This window comes from Varroa jacobsoni, unplaced genomic scaffold (assembly GCF_002532875.2).
Source record: "Varroa jacobsoni isolate VJ856 unplaced genomic scaffold, vjacob_1.0 scaffold_959, whole genome shotgun sequence".
Classification (NCBI taxonomy): domain Eukaryota; kingdom Metazoa; phylum Arthropoda; class Arachnida; order Mesostigmata; family Varroidae; genus Varroa; species Varroa jacobsoni.
In genome coordinates, this window is record NW_019213861.1 from 135,850 (window position 1) to 158,742 (window position 22,893).

Genomic DNA, 22,893 nt, shown 5'->3' on the forward strand with positions numbered 1-22,893 from the left:
CGTATTTTCGCTTCGCTCGACTTTTGCCGATTGTATCCGACTGTTGCCTCATTTAGTTGGAGTGGGTATTAGTAGTGGGTAATAGTAGTGGGTGAGTGGCATGCACAAGCGAACGTCATTATTTAACCATTAATATTAGCGTTCCCTTCAAACCATAGCGCTGCAGCATCGGTAGCCTGAGGCCACTTGTGCCCACTACTTGGATAAAAGGGTTAAATGCTGTCGGCTACACTAGTTTGCATACGCACACACAAACCAACTGAATGAGGTTATAGGCTGTTTAATGTCCTTTAATCCTCGCTTTTGTCCTTAAAGCAGTGGGGAAGATTCGATAATGGCTTAAGATGAAAATGACGCAATTTCTACAGGCTTAGTTCCGTCCATCATTGGCTTAACCCGTATATTATCGCAAGACAATCACAATTAACTCAGCGATTGCTAAACGATATAACTCTTTAGCAGTTTCACAAAGAGAACCCTCGGAGTTTTAGCTTAAGTAGTTAACGTGCCAACATGGTTACATGTTAGTCAAAAATAATTAAGAGGATTTCAGATGTCTTTGATATAGCTAGGAAGGCAAGTACAAATTTAGCCCACTCAAAGGAAGGTATCACCCAGAGCTTGGACTTCCTAGTAGTCTCTGTAAGTACCAGTATGCTACTATATTTGGTGTCATTTGATTGAAATGTTCTAGTGGTTTATCTCGCTAGAAGCTCTTGATTTGTGATTACTTTTATTATGCAAATAGTACACAATACGGAGTTCATGCGAAGTGATTTCATAAAATCGGTTTATTACCTCCTTAATTTTTAGACAGTGATTTGGTGTGCATATGTCAAGGCAAAACGGGCTTAAATACGATGCATTTCATTGTGGGAAGAGGTAATAAACGAAAAGCAGGTGCCCCGAAGTCAACATGATAGTAATCATTAGGCTAAGGAAAACTTGTTATAATATTTTTAATATCGTTGTCTACTTACATATAAATAGTCCTAGTCACTAGCGTCATTTTTGAGGTTACTGGTGCATATGTACATATCTAGTGTATACGAATATAGAGACTCGTGTTAAATTGCTGGCATTAGTAGAAATTCTGGATAATAAAGATAATAAGTCGAAGCTTTTTCAGGTGGTTTTCATCATATATTGTGTGTGAACCTAGATTACCGATATTTCAAGGACTATAGCAACTCGGTCATACGGATCTTCGCCCGGTCAGGAATAAATCGTATAGTCTTATGGCAATAGTTGCGGCAGCAGTAATAGAAAGAAAACGAGGCAGTCAGAGAAACAAAGAACTGGCCGCCTTGCGGACGCGGCGTCGAAGCGAATGAGAACCCTGACTCTAAGGAAGGGTACGCGGAGAGGGTTGCTTTCCACATTTGCGGTGGAAAGGGCGGTGTCGTAGGGTAGTTGCTCCAAAGAGGCAGATAGGGAAGGAGCGTTACGCAAAACACAGCCGACGGAAGGATGCTCTAAGGCCTATAATGCGTCACGACCATCAATTTTAGCCTATCGTTATAGTCACACATACAGATGTATATGTGATAAAAGTATGTGACAGAGGAGTCTGTGTGGATCAATATCATTGAAGGCGCCAAGACAGCCTGGGCATTTCCATTAAAAAGAGATAGGAGCGATCGTGCAACGTGTTAAGTGAAGTTTCGTTATAATAACCTCAGGATAAAACGGAGAAAAGCATCAAGACGAAAGGATTAGCGAAAGACCATCGTCCAAAAAGTGGTAAACAAAAAATGGAAGACAATGTTAGCTAGCTGTTAATGAAACCGATAGGGTCACCTTTTAGGGTCCATCAACAGTCTAAGGAAATACAAACGGTGATGGATGGTATCCCTACGAAATTCGTGTACTATCAATAGAATCTCTAGAATCAATAGTAAGTTTGTGTCTGCGAGAGAAAGCAGGTGAGATGGTGTGATTCTTTACTTTACATCACCAGCCTTGTGTCAAGCAGTTAATATTTGTATCTGTAGGCTACTGATTAACCTACACGCTATATTTCAAAAAGACGCGAGAGTGTAGACAGTCCTTTGAAAATGGACAGATAAAAATACGTGTTTCTATAATATGAAATTTCACGTCTTGTAAGAAATTCAATATAAGTTTTTCAAACAACGATTTGGCATCAAGAGAAACGCTAAACGTCATTAAAGTTGATTCGGAAAAAGGGTGTGATTATGATGCTGTAGAAGTACACGGTCGTTGCGTATTTCCGCAATGGAAGCAATGTTGGATAGAGTGATTACCGCCACGGTGAGTTACTCCTGCTGCCGAATGTCGTACGAGGAAGTTCACGCGGGATAGTTGATGGGCAACCCGCAGCCAACACACTGAGGGCGAACAGTTTTCGTGCGGAGTCCTGTTCTGCGGTGAGGGTGGATCAGGACCCCGCTCGCTAACAACCGCGATGCGGTGGATTGCATTCGTCCTCGTTCTTTGCACGACGGTGCTCGTTCAGGCCGGAGACCTGCCGGTCATGAAAATCGGTAAGTATTGTTCTCAGCTGGTGATAAATCAGAGCAAAATGTACAAGTACTTGTATATATGTATATACATATATATATATATATATATTAGAATGCATGCTGTATTCCTTATATTTTTTTTGTTGAACTATGCACATCCCTGCTTCACTGCTCTTCCATCTTAAAATTTAATTAAATAGAACATAATTCAAGTGTGGTAAAACTTATATAATTTATAAGTTTTACCACACTTGAATTATCAACAGAAAATATAAGGAATATAGCATGCATTCTAATAATACAATGATAGAATTAGTAAAACCCAGTGTCACGAGAAAACACTGCAATCAAGGGGTTCCTCATATGAGTGATATATATACATATATCGAGCGTGTCATGATGTGCCTCTTGCATCCCTGCATATGTGCGTGTGTGTATCTTTGTCTGCGCGTATCGGTGGTTAAGTTGTGACTAAAGTAAGCGCTTTACCCATTACTTATCCGACGATCTCCTGATCTCTTCGTCGGCGTGTCTTCCCACCACTGCGAACATTTACGCACCTGACGTCATCAGCCACAGGCCGCTGCCGCGTTCTTCCACATGTTCGTGTTCCTTCAGTGCCACTGCTACTACAACCGGTGCTTTGCTTCTCTACTTGCTGCTACTAGCAAAACTCTAGCAAAGCTAGCCTATCAAGGTCCCTCTACTCTAGAGGCACACTCTCAGAATCTTTTTACCGCTTCTGTACGCGCCTTTTGTCTTATTTTGGCGTCTTCTTATCTTTAACCTAACCGGCCTTTGTCTCCAGTCTCATCTTCTCTACTTGCGTTGCGACTCGTTTGTGCATGTGTGCGTTTACGGGCTGACGGGCGCAGCTTGCAGTGAGCCCTAAAGGGAATTAGCCATCTCATCCTTTGTTGAAGCTGCCTTCGACACTGGTGTTATCTCATCACCTCTCGCACACTCGCCTACTCTTTCTCATTTTCACATAATAGTATTCTTCGCGCCGCAAATGCGTCTACTGCGCATGCAAAAGTTTGACCAACGTCGGGGGGAAGCACTGCCAAACTGATTAATCCATCCGCACAAAACAGGTCACTAAAACGCGTTCTGTTTAGACGGCATAGTTTAAAAAATTACCAACTTATCACAGGATAGTTAAGCTGCTGACAAGCACCGCTGACTATGCGCGTATCGCACACACTCACTGAGCATACGTTACACATTGGTTTTGTCTGGTTTGTCTGATATGAAGAAGCTCCTAATGCAAAATTATAAGCTTAACACTAATTCAATAGTGATTTGGAAATCACGATTTTAGCTTAGTTTTTATTTTATCGTTACCAGATGCGCTATAAAATATACATCGCAGTATAACTTTATGGTAAACGAAAAACTGAGAATACAAAATGCCTTAAATCTCAACTACAAGGCTATAGTCATGCATATCACATAATCATACCTTTCGAAATTTTGAAGCGTAAAGATATCAAACTGTAAAGAATAAAATGATTAGAATGAAATAAAGTATTCCAAATATTATAGTGATACTGACTTAGTATGTCTTGTCGTATAATCAATTTTTGTGTAGTACTGACATGGTTATTGTCTTAATTAACTTAATAAGTTTGGAAGTTATTCTAAGAATAACATATTACGTATTCGCTCTGCAAAGGTTACTATATACAGTAACGAAAGGCATGCAAACGTTAGGACTAAACAAGTCGCTACTTTGAGACGAAACCTTATTATCTTGACCGTTTGGAACGTTCGCGAAACTGCTGGATATCACAGCTACATAGCTGGAGGGGATGTAATAGACTAAATAAAAAATATATTTGGGAAGTCGTTTAACCTTTAATAGAAGGGCGCCACTAAACCTTTAAATGGAATCTATATAAAGTTTTACCTTCGAATTTGACTTCTTGCAAAGGAAAGCCGGCCCGACCTATGCTAGACTAAGTAACGATACAGAGAAACTACTAAATTGACAAGTAGATCACGTTATTACCAAATCAACGCGAATATATTATAGGAATTTCACTCTCGCGAAGGTAAGCCAAGCAACTTTGCTTGGGCTTCTGTTTACGCATGATATGATAACCGGTTGAGATGATCATGAAGTTGTTTTATTGCCTTTTCAAATAGTCGATTGGTCTTATAGATTCTCCGGCTGACAGATATGCGTCTTCGTTTGACTCATCTTCCTAGCCATGTTTATCGCAGATACTAAAACCGATGTACCCAGCATTATTTTAAATATTGGTACCTTGTGGTATGTAAATTAGATTCTTACCTTAGGTTATGTTTTCCATTTCAAAACGAAGTTGACTATAATCGATAGTAATATAGTTCTACTTTGTTGACGTCTTCGGTGATATTTTATTAGTAGATGAAATAACGGCTATTAGGCTGTTACGTAGCTTGTTTGCTATTTATCTGGGTCAGTGTTAAAAAAAAGTGTCTCTAGAAGCTATGGCACCAACGAATTAGAATAAATGCCTCTATCTCTAGCAGTAGAAAAAAAACCTTTTTTTCCAAAGGGAAATCACAAATTATAACGGAGGCAGGAGGTTCGTCCTCAACTTATAAGTGAAAATTGGCGAATCAAGTGTGGTCGCGCTGGATAAACCCAGGCCAAGGTTATAAAGCGAAAGCTCGTGATTACCCGAAATCGACTTCCATTGAATCTGAAAACGCAGCTATCGAAGATGTAAAATAAGGCATATATACCTAAACAGGAACCACGACAGGGAAATTACGATCGTAACTTCTGCACCGATAGCTTTTTGCTATCGATGTGAAATTAATCACAGCAATGGCCGCTAAGTAGCCCGAGATCTGGAGGACGTTCCTGTTGTAAGTGTTTTTTTCACAGTTTTTGCCAGTTTATTTATTCGGAGTATTGTCCAAAGAAGAAAGGCGCATGTCATGATAGTTCTTTCAAAACGACTCAATTGCGTTGATCTTGTTGCGTATTCTAGAGTCCGTGGTGAAATCATAGGAAGTTTTATGACTTCGATAGTGAATAGTAGGATCGGTTTAGCAGTATGACGCACCTGTTAATGTGTGAATTTTTCAAAAGCTAGTTAAACATTTAAAGTAGGCTTTTGAAACTAGAAATAGAAACGTTTTTAGAACTTACAGGGTTGAAACCGTGATAGAAACGAGTAACTGGCACATTGAATAAGCATGCCTGTCGTCCCTTCCGTCGCTTACAACAAGTTTCATCAAATCTGCTCTCATTTAGCTACAATTGATTAACACGCAACATCAAAGTGGCCTCAAGCTATCGTTGCACACGTCAAGGTGAGCAACGCGCTGCCATAGCGATGTAAGCTTGATAGGAGTCCAATGTTCCTTTTGATCAGGTTTATAAATGTAAACAAGTACTAAGCTATGCATTTTTTAATAAAGCCGAAAGTTTTTCTCTTTGATAAAACAAAATTATTCTACCTTATCGACTTTGTTTTAATGCCCACACTTGAAGTAACATTAATGGTATTGGTAGGACGTATTTTTGAATCATGTGGAAATCAGATGCAAACACTGATAGTGTGTCTATAATACTGTCTGTAGAGCTAGCAGGGCCGAAGCCATGCCGTTAGGATATAAGATAAAAACAGCACTTGAAAGGCAGACACCTTATAAAAATTTACTTGCAAAGTATGCGGTTAACATCTTCGTTTTAGCAGAGTAATGCTTTCAGACCCCGGGACTTCACCATTACAGGGCAATTAAAATGACTTTTTTTAGATTGGTAAATACTGTTTTGATTATTCAAAGTACATGGATATGATTTCTTTTATGTTACGATACAGTTAAGGCGCCAGAATAGTTCTAAAATTCTTTTGGCAATTTGTCTTATTTTGGAAACTTTTAAACGATGTAACAGTGTTAACTGAAACTAGAAAGAAGTGACCTTTCAACAAAAAATAACCCGCAAAATACTGGTATGTGGTAATGTATTACGTAAAAATTAGAATTTGAGTTCGAAGAGGACATAGGAGTCTATGCTGATGCATTGGTAGCAGCATCTTCCGTACCTTTCTGCTTGCTATTCGAGCAAAGCGCATGGAGGGTGGCCATACGGAAAAATCCTTCATTTCGACATGAGACATCAGATCATACATTCGACATCTGGACGGTCACAGGAGCGTGGAAACCTTCGATTGGACACGAGTTCCCCCCGGTAGCAAAGGCAACGTTCGAGGATGCACCCACTGTGATGACAGGAGGCAATAGCTAAGTTGACGGGTGTCTGTTAGCCAGCCTAAAGCATCAGGTTTTAGCGAGCCAATATGACTCTATTTCAGCGACTTGGCTGATATCTCAGACTCCGGAGCCCCGAGTTCGCATTGACGACATGTTGTCGACATAATCTTGTCGCGCCCTCTGGTAGGGTTTCCAAGTTTCTCGGGAAGTCTGCCCTAGTTGAACTGACTGCGCGTGAATGATTTCAACAGACCGAGTACGAATAGAATGGGCAGATGGCTGGACGGAGACGGAACGCAACCAGGTGTGACTTATAGTGCTGTGCTGTCATCCATGGACCGAAGGTGCTCCGCGTTTACTAGGATCATACCCGCTTTAGCCTTGTACGCAAACTGAGGCATCGACCATTACTCGGACGTTTAAGGTTCTACTAGCAGCCTATAGCTAGAAGCGATTGATTCCTTTTTTGCATGTTGCCCTCGTACTCCAAGCATTGCTTTTCCCCTTCTCTCTTTTCTAGCGGCTCTCTGTCAAGTTTTTAGGTGTCTTGTTATATTTGTACTATTGGTTATGTTATAGCCTTATCGAGCCAAACAGGCCTGTGTTGGCCAGCGTCAAAGGAAATGCGGTCACTCAACCAGTGGAGATACATTACTTTTCAACGGCTTTGATATAGAGCATGCACGTAACGTATAGGATCGCTATAGCGGCACCGACCTGTTAGTGGCGAACGATTGAGCACACGTCATATACAAAGGAAGCATGTACAAATGCTGATTTTTCCACTCCGGATCGGATACTAGTATGAGCAAAGCAGGTAGCTTCATTAATAACAGTGCGTGCCGGTTGGAAATGCTTAGTAAGAGGTTACGATGTCTGCCGCAAGGACAAAATTTTGGGCAGACAGACACCAGAGACATAAATCGCATCGTACGACGCATCGCATTCACTAAGCACGTGGCAGCAGCCTGCTTTGTTGGGCACGACCAATTCAGAAACCTATTTTTTTTATGGGATATGAGATAGCCGGAAATTCGGACCATACCTTTTTCCTAATATCAAGCCATTCATTTGTTACCTGCAGGACGCTATTTGTATGGTTTATAATGTCTTCTTATCAGAGCAGCCGATTTTCGATTTAAGAAACTGTAGGATCTGCAAAGCAGAATGTATGTAGTTCTGTTTTCCTCGGATTTGGGGGGCCGCAAAGCGGTGATTTGACTAGGTCATCCCAGCTATTTGTCTAGATCTGGTAAGGACGATGAGCCGAAAATGTGGGCAAAACGGAGTACTCGTATTACGTGACAAAGAACCCTCAGGAAAGCTGGAAAGAGCTTTTGTCCTTTAACGGGCCAAAAATAGTAGGAATTTACAGAAAACTTAAAGCCGCACTCGATCACAAAGCACAATAGCAATGAGGCGCATTCGTGTTTGAGCTACGAGTTTGCCAACTAAACGAAGGAAATTCGTCTACGAAACTGAGTAATGGGATCCGAGTATTCAAAGCAGATTTATGTATTAGTTTATTTACTCGTTTACTAGTCGGCAAGTTCATTTAGCTGAGTAGACAAGCACACTAACAATGCTCAATGAGGCTAAAACCATCATAAAAAAGCGCTTATGCAAGGAAGATTTTGCCTGCTGATTTCTCTCAAGCTACAAATAGACGACAGAATTACTTCCGCAAAATTGTATGTGCAGTGAGACCAAAAGGCGTCACGCCAAGTTAAAATAAACGCTAACTCTGAAGGCCGATTGCACTTGCATGCCAACTGTTAAAAAAACAATCTTACGAAAATAAACCAAAGACGTGGGCCGGTGCCCAAATAGCCCAGTGTAATAATACTACACATACAATTTTTTTTAGATAACAATGATTGGACAATGGACTAATGTCCATCGCTACGCAACCATTGTTATCTAATCCGTCCTCTGGAAAAACGAGAAGCACCCAGTATTCTTTTGCTTTTCTTCCTGTTGGCCTGGTCCCAAAAGCAATCTCGATATACTGAAATAAGCCCTCCGCTGCAGCCCCCAATGTGTTCACCCTATAAGTCGGGCATCTACGTTTTCGTCAGCCAGTTGTCGTTTAGCCCTCGATCTAATACTAGATCGCGCACCACATCCCCATCCCATTTCTAGGATCTCCCTCTATATCCTCGGCTATTTCTTGTCTAGGCAGCAAGAAGTCGTTCTTCTCTCTATCCAAGCCTGTGTTCCACCTCATCCGTTCTATTTCCTTCTGTGCTTATCTTCTATATCGGCCCGTCGTGGCGTGTAGGAGGTTCTGCTCTACCGGAGCCTTCTGGTAGCTTTGAACGCGGAAGGTACATCCGTCGCACATAGGCTTGCGAGGCGGCTACATTCCCGTGGTGTTTGCGTCTTCGTACGAGTGCCAAGGTGTTTCTTTTCTTTCGACAGCAAAAGAAGCGAAATGTAGTATTCCTGCTGCTTGTGCCATTACAGCGAGATACTGTGATCAAAGTGTCGTTCCGTTTCGGTTTGGGTACATTTCTACTAAGTCCGCCGGCGGCGGCATACCTATCATAGCCAACCAGCTCACTTTCTCTCCACCTTTTTTGCCATCCTCTTAACGTTTAGCCAGCCAACTTCTTCTAAGCATCCATCCAAGTAGACACAATCAGCTAAGCCAAGTGTACGCGTCCGAGGAGCTTTGATACTGGTAATGACGGCAAGGACGACGCCGGCAGCCATGGCCGTAACTGCAGCTGTGCTGGTAGTAATGGCGCCGCGGAAACGGAACAACGGTGCTTCTCTCATCGCTCCGTTCCACCCCATTGAGGAGGAACGAAGACGATATAAGCTAGAAGAGCCCTGATTCTACGTCCTAAGTTGAAAATCCTTTCTTCTCATACACCTATGACGCTCATCTTTGTTACTATATAGCCCGCCATTCTAGACCAGTGACAGTCGAATCAACACCAGGCCGACTACTCTAGCCAGCGCCATTAGCTTAGGCTAGTTGCCGCACTTGCCGCGCGTGCTCATTCGAACCGCTCTTCCACGGCACTACCACCTCTCTAACTGATCTCGAATCTTTTCTAACTTGGCAGTACAGTGAAAAGAAGTATCCATCCAGAAATCTGTTCGCTTACGCATTCAGGATTCATCATTGGTCACCTGAGCAGTGACACGAAGTATCGTTGTACTGTCATTCGTGGTACTACCATGCCCGAATAAAAGCGTATGGGTCTGCTGTGCTTAGTGAGATTCACCGATCCACTCTCCATCTGAAGAAAAAGTGAAATCTGCTTACTATGTGCTGTCAAATGGCTTTCCGTCGCTGTCGTAGTGGTTTGTGCCGTCACCACGTTGTCCTTGCATCCAAGCTTTCATTACCTCCCGCTCACATCCCAATCCTCCGTTTTCTTCTAACATCGCCGAACAACCGACGTCGGCACGAAGGAGCATTGTAGTATCAACTCCCGACTGGCTGGAGTTCAGCAGACGAGCACCTTGTGTTCACTCTATGTCAGCTCGGCATTTGGAAACGACAAAGGTGAGAAAAGAAAAGTCGCCATAGTCAGCAACGACCTACCGGTTGGCGATGTATAGTTTCGGGCATCGGCGCCCCACTCGCTTGCCTCCACGCCAAGCTGCGTCGGAACAACGCTGTTAGTTCGCTGCTGGTCTGCCTGCCGATGTGTCTGTGCCTATGTATGTTAAGGTTGCTATCCCTCTCAGTTGGTGTCGTTTTTTTGCGCTTTCTTCTTAGCGCGTACGGTATGCACTGCACGCGTCGGGCGGCATGGAAATCGATGCATTGCATGGAAACAAACACACCCCAAGCAGCATGAAAAAGAAACAGGAAAGGCGGATACAAACGCCCCAACTGCTACTGCTGCTGCCGCTATTGGCTCTCCCAGCTGTACTCTTCTTTGGCTTGCGTCCCCTGCTCGCGCTATTCCTCGGTTTCGCTCGGGGAAGACCATCTGTCAAAAGGAGGGCAAAGTTGCCGTTGTGGCTGCTCCTGCTACTCCCAACGACTTCGCGTGCTCTGCCGTCAGTCAGTCCACGACTGAAGATCAGACAAAACATAAAGAACAATACAAAGAGTGTCCGCAGTCAACACAGTAAGAGAAAGAAAGGGAAGAGGCTATGGTCCAGTTGGTTCTCTTCCCGCGTTCGTTGGTCCTACTCATCATCATTGCGATTACCACTGTCACCATGATGATGGGAGGAGGGAGCGGGCGTTTGAAGGTCTTTGTTGATGGGCCACGCGTGTTGACTAGGACGGGTTATCGTACAAGTTGGAGTGCATATAGACCACATAGAGGATGCAGAGGTGGAGCGAATAATAGTCCACAATTTGATGACCAAGATGTTCTACGAGGCTCTCACTACAGCTCGAGGAGCAGAGCACTTTTGTCGAAAACTGAGCGCATGCCACAGGCCAATGACAAGCGACGATGTATTTCACATCTGTACACATCCATACGCTCTATTTGTACCTATAAAGAACTGTTATTAGAAGATGCGCTTAAGCCTAAGTCGTCTTTCGGGACACCCTGAGTGGCTTTTCCCTGACTGAAAATGCACTAAATCGACATGTCAGTTAGACATATTATTTTTCATGCGCAAATATTACAAGGGCCAAATGCACCTCTCTCTGCTCCGTCAAGAGGTGAATCAATCGACGTTTGCACCCGCATTGTTGGATGCTGATTGTATCAGGTGTTCCAGCTAAGATCTACGGACAAAATGGCTGACAACTGCTCAACTATCTTTTTCTTTTTTCTTCCTGATATTGGACCTATTGTGCAAAAATTGGCATTTTAAATCTAGGAGCTTGTGCGATACAGGTGACCCTGTATTTCTAAAGGTAAAAGTTATATTTCTTTTATATAATTTTGGCAGAAGTCTGTTATGCAGATATGTGCTCGTTTTGCATTAATTTTTATTATTTCTGTATGTATTCTCAACAGAAACTTAGAGTCCTCGACACAAAGGTTCCCAGACTTGTTTCATTTTGAGAAATTGGCCAGTTGTTTTCTGCCAGATATTCTTAGAAACAAAGTGATCTTAGTTTAGATCTTCTTTACCAAACCGGGCCGCCATTATACTGTTATGATATAAAGACGTGTCTGTATAAGAGTTTCGCTGTCAGAGTGCAACCAGACCAGATCGAAATAGGAGCACAAAGAGCAGGCATTTACTTGAACGGGAAGGAAGCCAAGATTGAAAAGTACATGGGAAATAGAAGACATGCAAAGAAAAGTAAGATGGGCGTTTAGGGCAGCACATAAGAAAGACAAATTGATTGAGATGCCTGCCAGGCTACAGAGATGCACACTTCGCACGATAAAACGTCCACTTACCCAGACTAATTGTACATAGGCTACAGGGAGAACTCTACAGGAAATTCAATTAAGGTAAAGTCGTACTCATTTGATAACCATATCGAATGAAAGAATAAGATAAATTCTAAGTATCTATTGTACGTAATAGGGGATTCACTTAGGTTATCGTGTTTCGCTTTTCGGCGCTTGGTCACTAACTTTTTTAGTTCAATTGATTCTGCATTTCGATATTAGGTTAAAGAAACAAAGGGCACGATTAAAAAAAATCGTTTTGAATATGAATCGAAGCATTAAGATATGTAGCCCTATTTAAGCAACTGATCGTAATATATGAGAATGGCCAGATAAAGCTTCGCACTAATACCGCTTTAATTGTCGCGAAAATCGATCTTCAAACGCTTCAACTGTAGGGGACCCGGTTTGCAAAGCTTGGAAAGCTCAATCGTATATATTGATTCTTTAGCAAATATACTGTCGCGTCTACTGATGACGGCCGAGGCGTTCTCACTATTCCTCCATAACGTCATCTTCTCGGGGTAGCTTGTGTCGTCCTCAATGGTAATCAGCGGCTGGCACGAAATTTGCGAAACAGCACAGGAAATTGACTTTTGTCTTAATGGAACTTCGTCGTGTTGACAAAATCCAACCTCTTAGGTGGTAAAGGGAACGGTGAGAATTCAATATGATGTGCGGAATTGATGGAGCAAGGCGACCAGTAGTGTGAGTAAGAGCGAGGCAAGAGATCCATACGAACGATGTGCCGTTTGGGACTAAGAAGCTTTAGTGGATCAGTGTTAGACGAGTGATGCCCACAAACATCTCCAATCTTGCTATGTACGTCTGTGTCGCTTGATACACTATTCGACGAGATGACAAAGAAGAAAATCAAATCGATATAAATGCATTTCCATTGCAAGTATCAACGTTTCGAGTGATCACTTAGAATAGCTTAAATCAATTTTAGGATATTTGAAAAAAGTGTTTGACGTACCCGAAAAGTTTAACATCGAGAACGTGGGTTGACTTTCTGTCAGACAGACTGATTTTAACGAAACTGAACTTTACCGCAGACTCAAGAGCCTAATGTATACTGACTGTATTTTGTTTTATTTTTTTCTATCTAATATGTGATTACACTTTAGCGCTCAGAACAATTACATTTAGTTTAATCAAATGAGGTTGGTTATAGCCAGTAACTTCGCTTGCACAAAGAACTCGTACGGAAGGGACCGAGGAGTCACAATGAGCTTAGCAAACTGAAAATGCATGTGAGCGCAACTGTGATACTTCTATACAATGCTGCGATACCTCAAAAGTCTAAAAAATGAAGGTACATTAGGTACATTACAAATTGTTGCGTACGTTATCTGACTCATAGTAAATGCTAATGTGAGCTTGTAGGTTATCTATACGTGGTTCGTATACGTATTGGTGTTCGAGCGAGCTTAAAGTATCACAACTCGAATGCTGTCTTCCCCAGCACATTTAATTATTAACAGTCGTAAGCAAATAAAGGTGTGGCCGCTACATCTGCAAAATTCTGCGCTGTTGGCGGCACTTTAGAGTGGGTGGGAAAGAAATAATACCTTTCATGGTATCGTCTTTATTGGAGTAAGTCGTTGCCAACGTTTTGGGAGATATTCCACAACAGAAAAGAGGGACTATACAGATTTCTTAGAAGTATTATTTTGTAAACGAGGGTTATAACATGTACAACTATTACACCAACTAAAAAAGTAATCTTTGCCTATGTCGTATAATAAGAGGCGCGAATGCAACTCGCGTGAAGGGTGTCAGTTTCTACATGTTAAATGAGTGTCTGCTTGAATATAATAATCATAATACGATCACTTACGCAACGACTAAATAGAAAAGTTGTTCACGAGCGTTGCCAATTTATACGTTCTACACTTATGTATGCATATATATCGTGTGTTACTTTGTCATTGCCATCATGTTGTAACTAGAGAAGCGATCAGCATGTTGAAGCATAGGCAGCTCTTTTAACACATTAGTTTTTCTTCTCCGCCTTTTTTTTTTTTTACTACAGTCTCCGTGTTGTTGGAGAGCAACATATTACATTACAGAAATGTATCGATAGCTGTAGTTTTTCCTCTATATTCCCTTCGTATTGCAGAAGCACTGCTATTGCAGTCTTCACCGCCGTCCTCAGCACCATCTTAAGGGTATACAAATCTTTGTGTTATTCGCGCGCAATCCTTAGGGTTGCTGGGGGTGGCTAGTGGGTCTATCGGAAGATAAAAAGGAGCCCGGGGTAAGAGGTTTGAGTGTCAGAACGCTGTACGAATACTGAGTCGTACTTTCCTTTCTGCTGACAACGAGGCATGATAATAACTTCCTCTATTCGCTGTTTCCGCTTCTGTCTGCGTTGTCGCTTTGCTTTAGCGTTCTGCCTAACTCGTAAGCGCTAGATCCGTGCGTTACCAACTTTTTGTTTGCTTCCAGACACCTGCAGTTAAATCATCTCATGTCACTCTCTTTGCAGTCCTCTAGTCCTTCTGCACTACATGATCTCGTTTCTGTCCCTAGTTTTTAGCAACTTCCATCTCTCATACTCATGCACGTCCCGGGTCTGCTTCCTGTCACGCTGTTCATTCTCGTTGACCTCCTTCATGCGTTCTTCTGGCTATTTATGCTGTCACTGCTTACATCTTTTGTGAGCAATTTATTCATTTAATGTACATGCTAACTTTTTACGCGTTAGATTGCTTCTCTTGTTCACCGTCAGTCAGACACGTCTAGCGGCATATGGACACTTACGCAGATACAAATTATATTTGTACTAATATTTTTAACAACAGCATGGCAGATTACGTTATGCGTAATTTAATTTACTCGATATGCTTTCTGTCTATTGCACGTAACAAGATAGCATTTTCTTCTGTCATCGGCAGCTTAGTGAACATAAAAAGCATAGATTTTGTTACATTTTGCATTGAATACGTATAATGTATCCTGTATAACACCCTATTTTTTTTCATATCCTGGTAGATACGTCTATGTGCATAAGTGTTTTCTCTATTTTGCACAATTTGCAACTTCTTGTTTAACAATGAGATTAATATTCTTATCCAAGTGTTTAATAAAATGGAGTCCAATTGCTACCGTAAAAGCTAAACTATTCCTGCAATAGCCGTGTATAGGCCTCTTTTCTTTCTAAAACTTTTCTTTCTGAAAAAAGAAAAAAACTTTCTAAAAAAAGAAATTTCTCTATGTTCGACAACAGTCTGAAAAAATAATATAGAATACAAAAAGTAATAGGCTTTAAAGAAGTCCAAATTAATTATACTTGATTTTTTATAAAATTTCCGTTAATTATTGTTTTAAGCAAAGACAAGCAATACGTTCGCACTTTTTTTGGTTTTATGTGTCTAACAGTAGCACTTCTTAATTGCTTCGTTTCGTGACTATTATCTACGTTATCGTGCGGGTCATCCTCATGTTGTCATACGGATGTTGTTTGAGCTAATTACTCTAAGGTTTCTACAAACCAAAGACGTAAAGCATTGATGGAATTACAAAGGGCAAAGCCATAGCGGAAGAATACAGTGCTCTGTTCGCTAGTTTAGGTCGCCGATGGCTAAAGAGAACTGCATAATAACAATGCAACATAAAACCAACATTCCACGTACATACTTTCGTTCTGCCAACTTGCAGACGTCAGTTCCGTTGACATTCTTTTTTTACCTTTGGTTACCTGTCGACCTGTCCCCAGTTGGAGGTTCGGCGCTCATCTAAGGGTAGCTATGACAGCAAAAGCTAGAGAAAGCAATTTGACAGAACGACATGTTACAAATAACTTATGTCATTTGAGTAAATGTGAATAGTGGACCGACTTGTGCATAGTCATACATGTAGCTAGCAAACAATTAAGTTTAAGGAACGCTTACTCTAACTGCGTGTATGAATGTTGACTTCACGTTGATGAGATTTGTTTGCTACCAACGTGCTAACGCAACCGTATACGTACGATCTAACAATTCGATTTTAGTATAGCAAGCGTATGCAGCAAAAAGAGCAAAATAAAATCGAGAACCTATATATACACCTTTGTATTCGATAATTTTCGAAATGCATCAGTAACACTTTTTATGAAAAAATGAAAAAAACAGGTTAGAAAAATGGGTCAAAAAAAACATCGATATACCATGTATTGAAGTAAAAGACGATGCTAGGAAAACAAGAAAAGATGATTAGTTACTACATTTTCATAATTCTGCGAAGTAACCGACCATTGTGTGTCATAAAAATAAAATTCAGGTTAGGAATTTGCAAATGAAGTGCTGTATGCAAGGCTAGTATTGTTGTGTGAAGTGTTTATCGACAAGTCAAAATTTATTTAACGAAGTCTTATCTATTAGGGCATATAGTTTATTCAGTCACCAAACGGACGCCAAATTGCAAATATGCTTCAACGTTACTTCAAATATTTTATATAACCCTGTAGTTCTTCCTGTCTGAAAAAAAGAACAATTGAAGTAGTCTATTTTTAAGCAATTTAAACTTGAATCTTTCTTATCCTTTAGAGCAGAGTGCAACAAGAGAAGCAGAAACGCAAAGATGGAGATTTTTGTGTATTCTCATTTGCACAACGATTCTTGCACAACCAAGCATGTCAGTTCGGTATGGGAAAATGTTCGTCTTTTATAAAAGCCCGTGCTGCTTTTATACTAAAACCGTAATCAATTTTGAGTGATTCTTCTATCATTGATTCCAAAGACTTTTTACGTATTGCATCTCCTAAACTCAATTAATCGCACTGCAATACGTTTGCATTTAAAACAATTTATAAATAATAAATAATCACCAAAATAAACTGATGTTACTTGAACTGTGGCCTACCATTCAAATAAGTGTAGTGCGAAAAAAATATTAAGCCCTCTACATAAATACATAAATAAATACATCCATGCTATTCAAACACAGTTAAAAAAAAGTGCGTGCAAAACCTTTATACTGAAATAAGGGAGAGATTTGTTTAACTGGTCTACCACGCTGTTATTTAAAAATTCGTGGCACTACGATGTGATAGGTTAATGTGGGTGAGCAGCTATCTATGTGTCATAGGCATGAAGGTATTTGTTGCTGGTTTACCAATCTTGTTTCATTAATAATTTCCTAGTTCTAAAAAAATGACCACTGTACTGTCATCCAAGCGCAGAGTAACAATTTTCGCTGGGACTGTTTCCGCTGATTGAGTTGTTTCGGCAATATGGTTTCGCAAAACAGTGTCTCTCTACGGTATGTTACGGATCAGACTTACGGGCCAACTGGAGAGCAAGGAGGGAATTACAGACTTTTGCGGTTCCTGGCACCAGCGTGATGTAGTGACACTGGATAGTGCAAAACCCCACAGCTTCATCGAAGCGTGATCTCTGTCTGCATTCGTGGGCTTCTGATCCGCAAATTGAGTTTTGCACTTTGCGATTTGGACATCGTCGAAATTCTTTTGGGCTGTGCAGACTTCCTTACCGATGCCGTTGGCCCTCACAAGATAACCAGTGCGTGCATGTGTACGTTTGTGCCCAAGGTGAGACGACGACGTTGGCGATTCGAATAAGCCGTTTTTCAGTACTAGCAAGCTTAGAAAGAACGAAGACGACTGAGAAAGAAACATAAGGACAGAAAAGCTGGAATGGAGTAGCGCAATCAAGAGAATGAAAGATCGTACGAGGTCGACGTCCAACGCAGCATCTGACTCTTTTTCCTCACCTTTCAACATTTTGGTTCTTTTTTTCATTCTCCTGCATCCGTGAAGATCTACATGCGATAGCTTTTACCGCTTGCACATATATTTTAATCGGACATTTGAGGTTTCTTACCCATTGCTATAGCATCTCTTATTGATGTGATATCAATTTCTCATTTTTCGGATCTTGCATGCGTGATTTATTCAAGCGGTTTTGCTTCACTAGCTCTATGGTGCCAAACAGTAACGGATTGCATTTGCACCATATATAACCAATAGCAACATTTCCTTTTTATGTTTGGTGGCACCTACAAAAACGCATGCGAAGTCCTTTACAATGTGTTCATCTAGAGCTATCCAACATTTTTTAACAGAGAGATGATTCCGGGATAAGTTGAAGTGAATGAAGCAACGCGCGTTATCTTGAATTTTTGCTTTGATGCCCCAGGATCCCGAATATAAGTTCAAACAGGTAATGATATGCAAAGCTGGTATTTCCAAAGGTAGATAGATAAAAATTTACGAGAACTATTTAAGTCACATTCGGTCAAGCATCAAGGCTTATTCATAAACCGGGTAGTTTGAGCTCTACCATGCGATATAGATGTGCTTAAATGGAGTTTTTTTTTTTTTTTTTTTAGCTCTCATGCGTTTAGTGTGATGTTGGAAGTGCCATCTAGAATAGTCTATTAAGAATGCTATATACGTATATTAAGTCTAACGCTAACTGCTACAGAATAATATAAGTATTCAAGGAACGCTTCTCAAGGCATTTGGCGGTGATTACTGTGAACGGACGGTTAAAGCATATTTAAAATGCCTACATAATCATATACCGAATAATATAAAGTAAATAGCCATCTTTGCATCTAGATCTTAATGTATTTATTTGAATTCGGTGGATCTAGCGTATGTCTTTTTCCTCTGTCCGATAGTCGATGAGGGATGCTACAGAGCATCTTTTTTCCAAAGTGTTCCAAACTGACGAAAAAGTAATGACTTCTAGATACATTTTTATGCTCTAAAACCCATCTTTTTCTAAAACTCTTATATTCTTAAAAAAAAAGCTCAAGTGAGTTTATATTTAAGCAACAAGAAGACCAAATAAAAACTCAGAAAGCAATAACAAATTCATATGCCCTTAAGTTTATTCCAAAGCTATCCAGTGGAACTTTGTACTTTTTCAAAATAGACTTGAAGTGTAAATATAACTGGCATACATTGCATCCATGTATGCATCAATATACACTACATTATAGTACTTTCAAACATTTTAACATATTTTTCTGGGGGAAATACGATAGAAGCGCTCCAGTAGTTTTGTTCCTGTGATAGCAATACCTCATCTACTAGATTGAATATATATTATCACTTGATTAGTTTGTACTCAGTTTATACTAAAGTGAGTTTAATTTTAAGTAAATAAGAAAACAAGAAATGTCAGAAGCGCTTCTAGTTTAAATATGTATTATCAAAGAAAGCGAAGTCATCGCTGGCATTTAAATAGCTAGAGCAAAATTGGTTTACCCGACTGACATAGGGTAACAGATGATCTTTCGTAGAAACAACATTAACTCTCGGTGAACCGTATAGACGCTCAGAATATATCCTTTTAACGAGCACGAGTGTGATGTCTATGCATAAGTGTTTTTTCTGCATATCAAATATTGATTTAGTCACAATTCAAGACCAAAAGCATGTTGTTATTTCGCTAGAGATATTCCAGGGTACACAATCATGAGCTTCATTAGGCCAGTCTTAATAGACCACTGAATATTTGTCGGGCACCATCGAAATTAACTTGTTCTCAGCGTGGAAAATAAGACCTCAGTCAAACAAAGGCCCGCTTTATTTCACAAATGGATGGAAATGAGACTGATTCTCCAATTTCCGAAAGTCTAATATGTTCAGCTGTACGAAGTACGAAGGCGGAGGTCAATGCTAACGTGTCCTGATGTCTTATGTACGTTAAGTCAGAATTCTGACTTAACTTCTGAAGACGACATAATTCTGACGGTGACAAATTCTTCTGATATATTCTAATTTGCTATTGTGGTACCAGTCCCGAATATTTTGTTGTTATACGAATATACTGAAAAGACCTTTAGTGACGTTCGTGATGAACTGTACGATACACAAAGTAAAAAAAAGCCTTTACAGTGTTATACGGTAGTAGTTTTACGAACACACAATGTCTGTAAAAGTATTGTTATTTCTAATCTTTTTGTGATCCTTTAATTCAGTGCTTATCAGTAAATGTTTATCACACTATTCAAAGCTATATATAAACATAATACGTGACTATTGTGCGTACTTACAGGTTAAAATGCAGTTTTCTTTCAATTTTAACGGCCTTTGGAATACTCTGCTGTTCCTGCTTGGGCCTTGGATCGGATATGCGATAAAAACAACTAGGCGAATGCGCGATGAGATGTTACATCATTCGTTTTTTTTTCATTACGGTATCTCTGACGACTGAGGCTCTGATTATGGCATGGAATACCGTATACTTTATGGTATAGATCAAATACTGAATGTTGCGATCAAATGCAAAATCTAATACGATATGCAATCCAATCAGGTATCCAGCTTTGAAATCGCGTCAACAAGGAATCGTTTGCAAACGACTTACGTTTGATTTGTAAAGAAAGTTTTGAGAATAATATCTACATTCCGTAGTGTAGTCACGTATCGGGGTATCTCTATATTTCGACGCACGTAATATGATTAACAAATAAGTTTCTTTGTGAGATTTTTGTTTGAAAATAGTCATATGCCATTACACAAAAGTTTTCCCTAGCCCCTATCGTGAACTATGTTGTCCGGTATGCGTTTTAAAATGGAGGGGACGATATACTTAGCTCAAATGTATTACTTGCATTACGTCTTTTATAGCGACTCATCTATCAGTTTCCATGGCACGGTTTAGTAAGATACTAGTTTTTGGTTAAAACCACCAATTTTAGTACAACGACAACATTGATGCGCCGCAGCTGGTGCTTGTGACACAGACTTTCAGTTGCCGATGATGATGTCATTACGAAACAGGTCGGCTAGCCTTTAGGGAAGACACAAAAGCTCAAACTTAGCTGGTTTCGATTCACACAGAAAGCGCCAGAGAAGGAGAAGCTAACAAATCAGCGAACCGGCGGGGACGTCATGGTAAACGTCAAACGGCTGAAGAGGGTGGGGCTGAAACGCGGGAACTCACGAGGAAGAAGTAAAGAGTGGACTAATAGTCCGTCCCGCACGCCCGCTGCTTTTATTGCTTGCGAAGTCGCAGCGCGATTCGACGTCGATAAGGTCACTTCCGTTCAGGGCTGAGAGGTCTCTCGACAAGAGGGATAGAGAACGAAAAAGTCAAAAAGTTCTGCCAGATACGAACATGGAAACGACGAAAAGCATAGAGATCGCGTGTGAACTGACTAGCGGTTGTTCTCTGCGTTCCATTACTGAATAACCGTCATAGGCCGCACCGAGCAACGGCTGGTTAATATTACATATTCGATGTTTTTCCACTCGACTTGACACAGCGATGGCTAACTATAAAACTCCTTCTGTAGTAGCTGATATCGCCAACGCAACTACCACAACCGCTGCGACGTTGCCCTACTACTGCTTATGAAAGGTCCTACCGCTGTTATTGGTGCTGCGTTTTGTTGTGGTAGTGGCTTCGGACAACTTGCTTGAATTGAAGCTTACCCATCCATCCCTTTTCCGTCTATGCTTAATTTAGCCACGAATCCTTTTGTTACTGTAATCTCTGCTTCTATCACTTTGCTGCTTTGATTCCTCCTGGGTAAACCAGATCCTCCTCCTTCTTCTTCTTTAAGAGAGAAGAGCAGTGATTAAGAGGTCAAGTATGCGATATATGTATGGTGTTGGGTGTACTTCTCGCACAAGATCGTTCTTGGTTAGCCAACTGGTCAAAGGTGTGAGGCAGTCTATGATGGGACAAATTAGGAGCTATTTTTAACGTGTGAGGTTTTAACCTTGATAGCGGAGTAGCATAAGTCTAACGGTAAGCACATTAGTGCAGTTGTACTAGTAAAAAGAGTCTTGGCTATTAAAATAAAAATGATTTTGTATCTTAGTGTAGATCCACACTTGACTATTACAGAAAATACTGGCATGATCAAACGGTCTTGAAAATAAAATTTCACAGCGAAATGCTATAGAAGTTGTCTGCAAAACTCGAGATTTTTTTGCAACCAGATTTTATTAAAGATTTTGTCAGAAATGTACTCTAGGAGAAGCAATCTATCCCACAGGCTCAAGTTTTCCAGTGTTTCCAACGATTTCAGACTCAGTATTTTTACGCTTAAAAAAAACAGTAGAGCACATAATTGCTCCGTTATTCCTCCATAATTCCGTTAATGCACTTCCTTTCATTTTATATCACTAAGTTGGAAGATTTGATAACTTATTATATCAGACGTAACATTGCGCGCTACGACGCATCATAAATAACTAAAACTTTTACGGAAGTTCACATCTAGTGGTTTCTCGTTATGAAACTGTTAGTCCGTACTATGTGCATAGTTGGAAGAAAAATGAGTACAGTTAAATTAAGGACGAATATCGCCAAATGTTGATCAAGGTATTTTTTGATTATTGTAATCGCTCATTAGTCCTTCCGTTCATTTCCTAAAATCAACTAAATCAATAAAAGGTTATGTTCTGGGAAATGAAATTGACTTTATGCGCTTTTCTGATAAACAGCAACCGATTATTTTTAACTGAAAGAAATCTCGATGCGATAAATTCCTGCCATTTTAATCACATTTTATTTATTTCGCTATTATAAGATATTCGGGTATTTTTAATATTGCCTCCTTCAAGAAGTTATGCTGTTGCCGCAATTCCACGACAGAACTTACATTTACTAATCCTTTAAATCGTCGATCTTCCGCGTTTCGCGAAGACGACAAAGTGAAGATCCATAAATAAGGCTATTATAATAAGCTGGTCGAGTTCAAACAGCCGATGAATCTTGCTTGAACATAACAGTTCTGCTAAATGGCGAATCTTTGATGTTGAAGTATGCATTTTTTTAAAAGTTACATCCTTAACGACTTTTTGTAGTTGTATATATGTTCTATAGGTATATTTAGAGCAGCGTTTTATTTTTTCCGGTTTTTGGCGGCTGGCATCTATATAC

At 40.4% G+C, this 22,893-nt stretch overlaps 1 protein-coding gene and 1 long non-coding RNA gene across 5 annotated transcripts in view; one reads left to right on the forward strand and one right to left on the reverse strand.

Annotated features, from left to right (window-relative positions):
• Positions 1-762: 762 nt before the first annotated feature.
• LOC111265348 (uncharacterized) lies at positions 763-4,384 on the reverse strand. Of its 2 annotated transcripts, none has more exons than XR_002683404.2 (2): positions 3,047-4,384; positions 763-2,488 (listed from the first exon to the last, which is right to left on the reverse strand). It is a non-coding gene; the product is annotated as an uncharacterized LOC111265348 (long non-coding RNA). The 2 variants fall into 2 exon arrangements; XR_002683405.2 differs by having other exon boundaries at positions 2,976-3,058.
• LOC111265346 (glutamate receptor ionotropic, kainate 2) overlaps positions 2,384-22,893 on the forward strand; it is a 70,787-nt gene continuing 50,277 nt past the window's right edge. For all 3 annotated transcript variants that reach the window (XM_022841941.2, XM_022841942.2, XM_022841943.2), the window contains exon 1: positions 2,384-2,507. In XM_022841941.2, the coding sequence (XP_022697676.1) occupies positions 2,429-2,507 (79 nt within the window). In that variant the 5' untranslated portion in view covers positions 2,384-2,428. The remainder of the gene's footprint in view (positions 2,508-22,893) is intronic.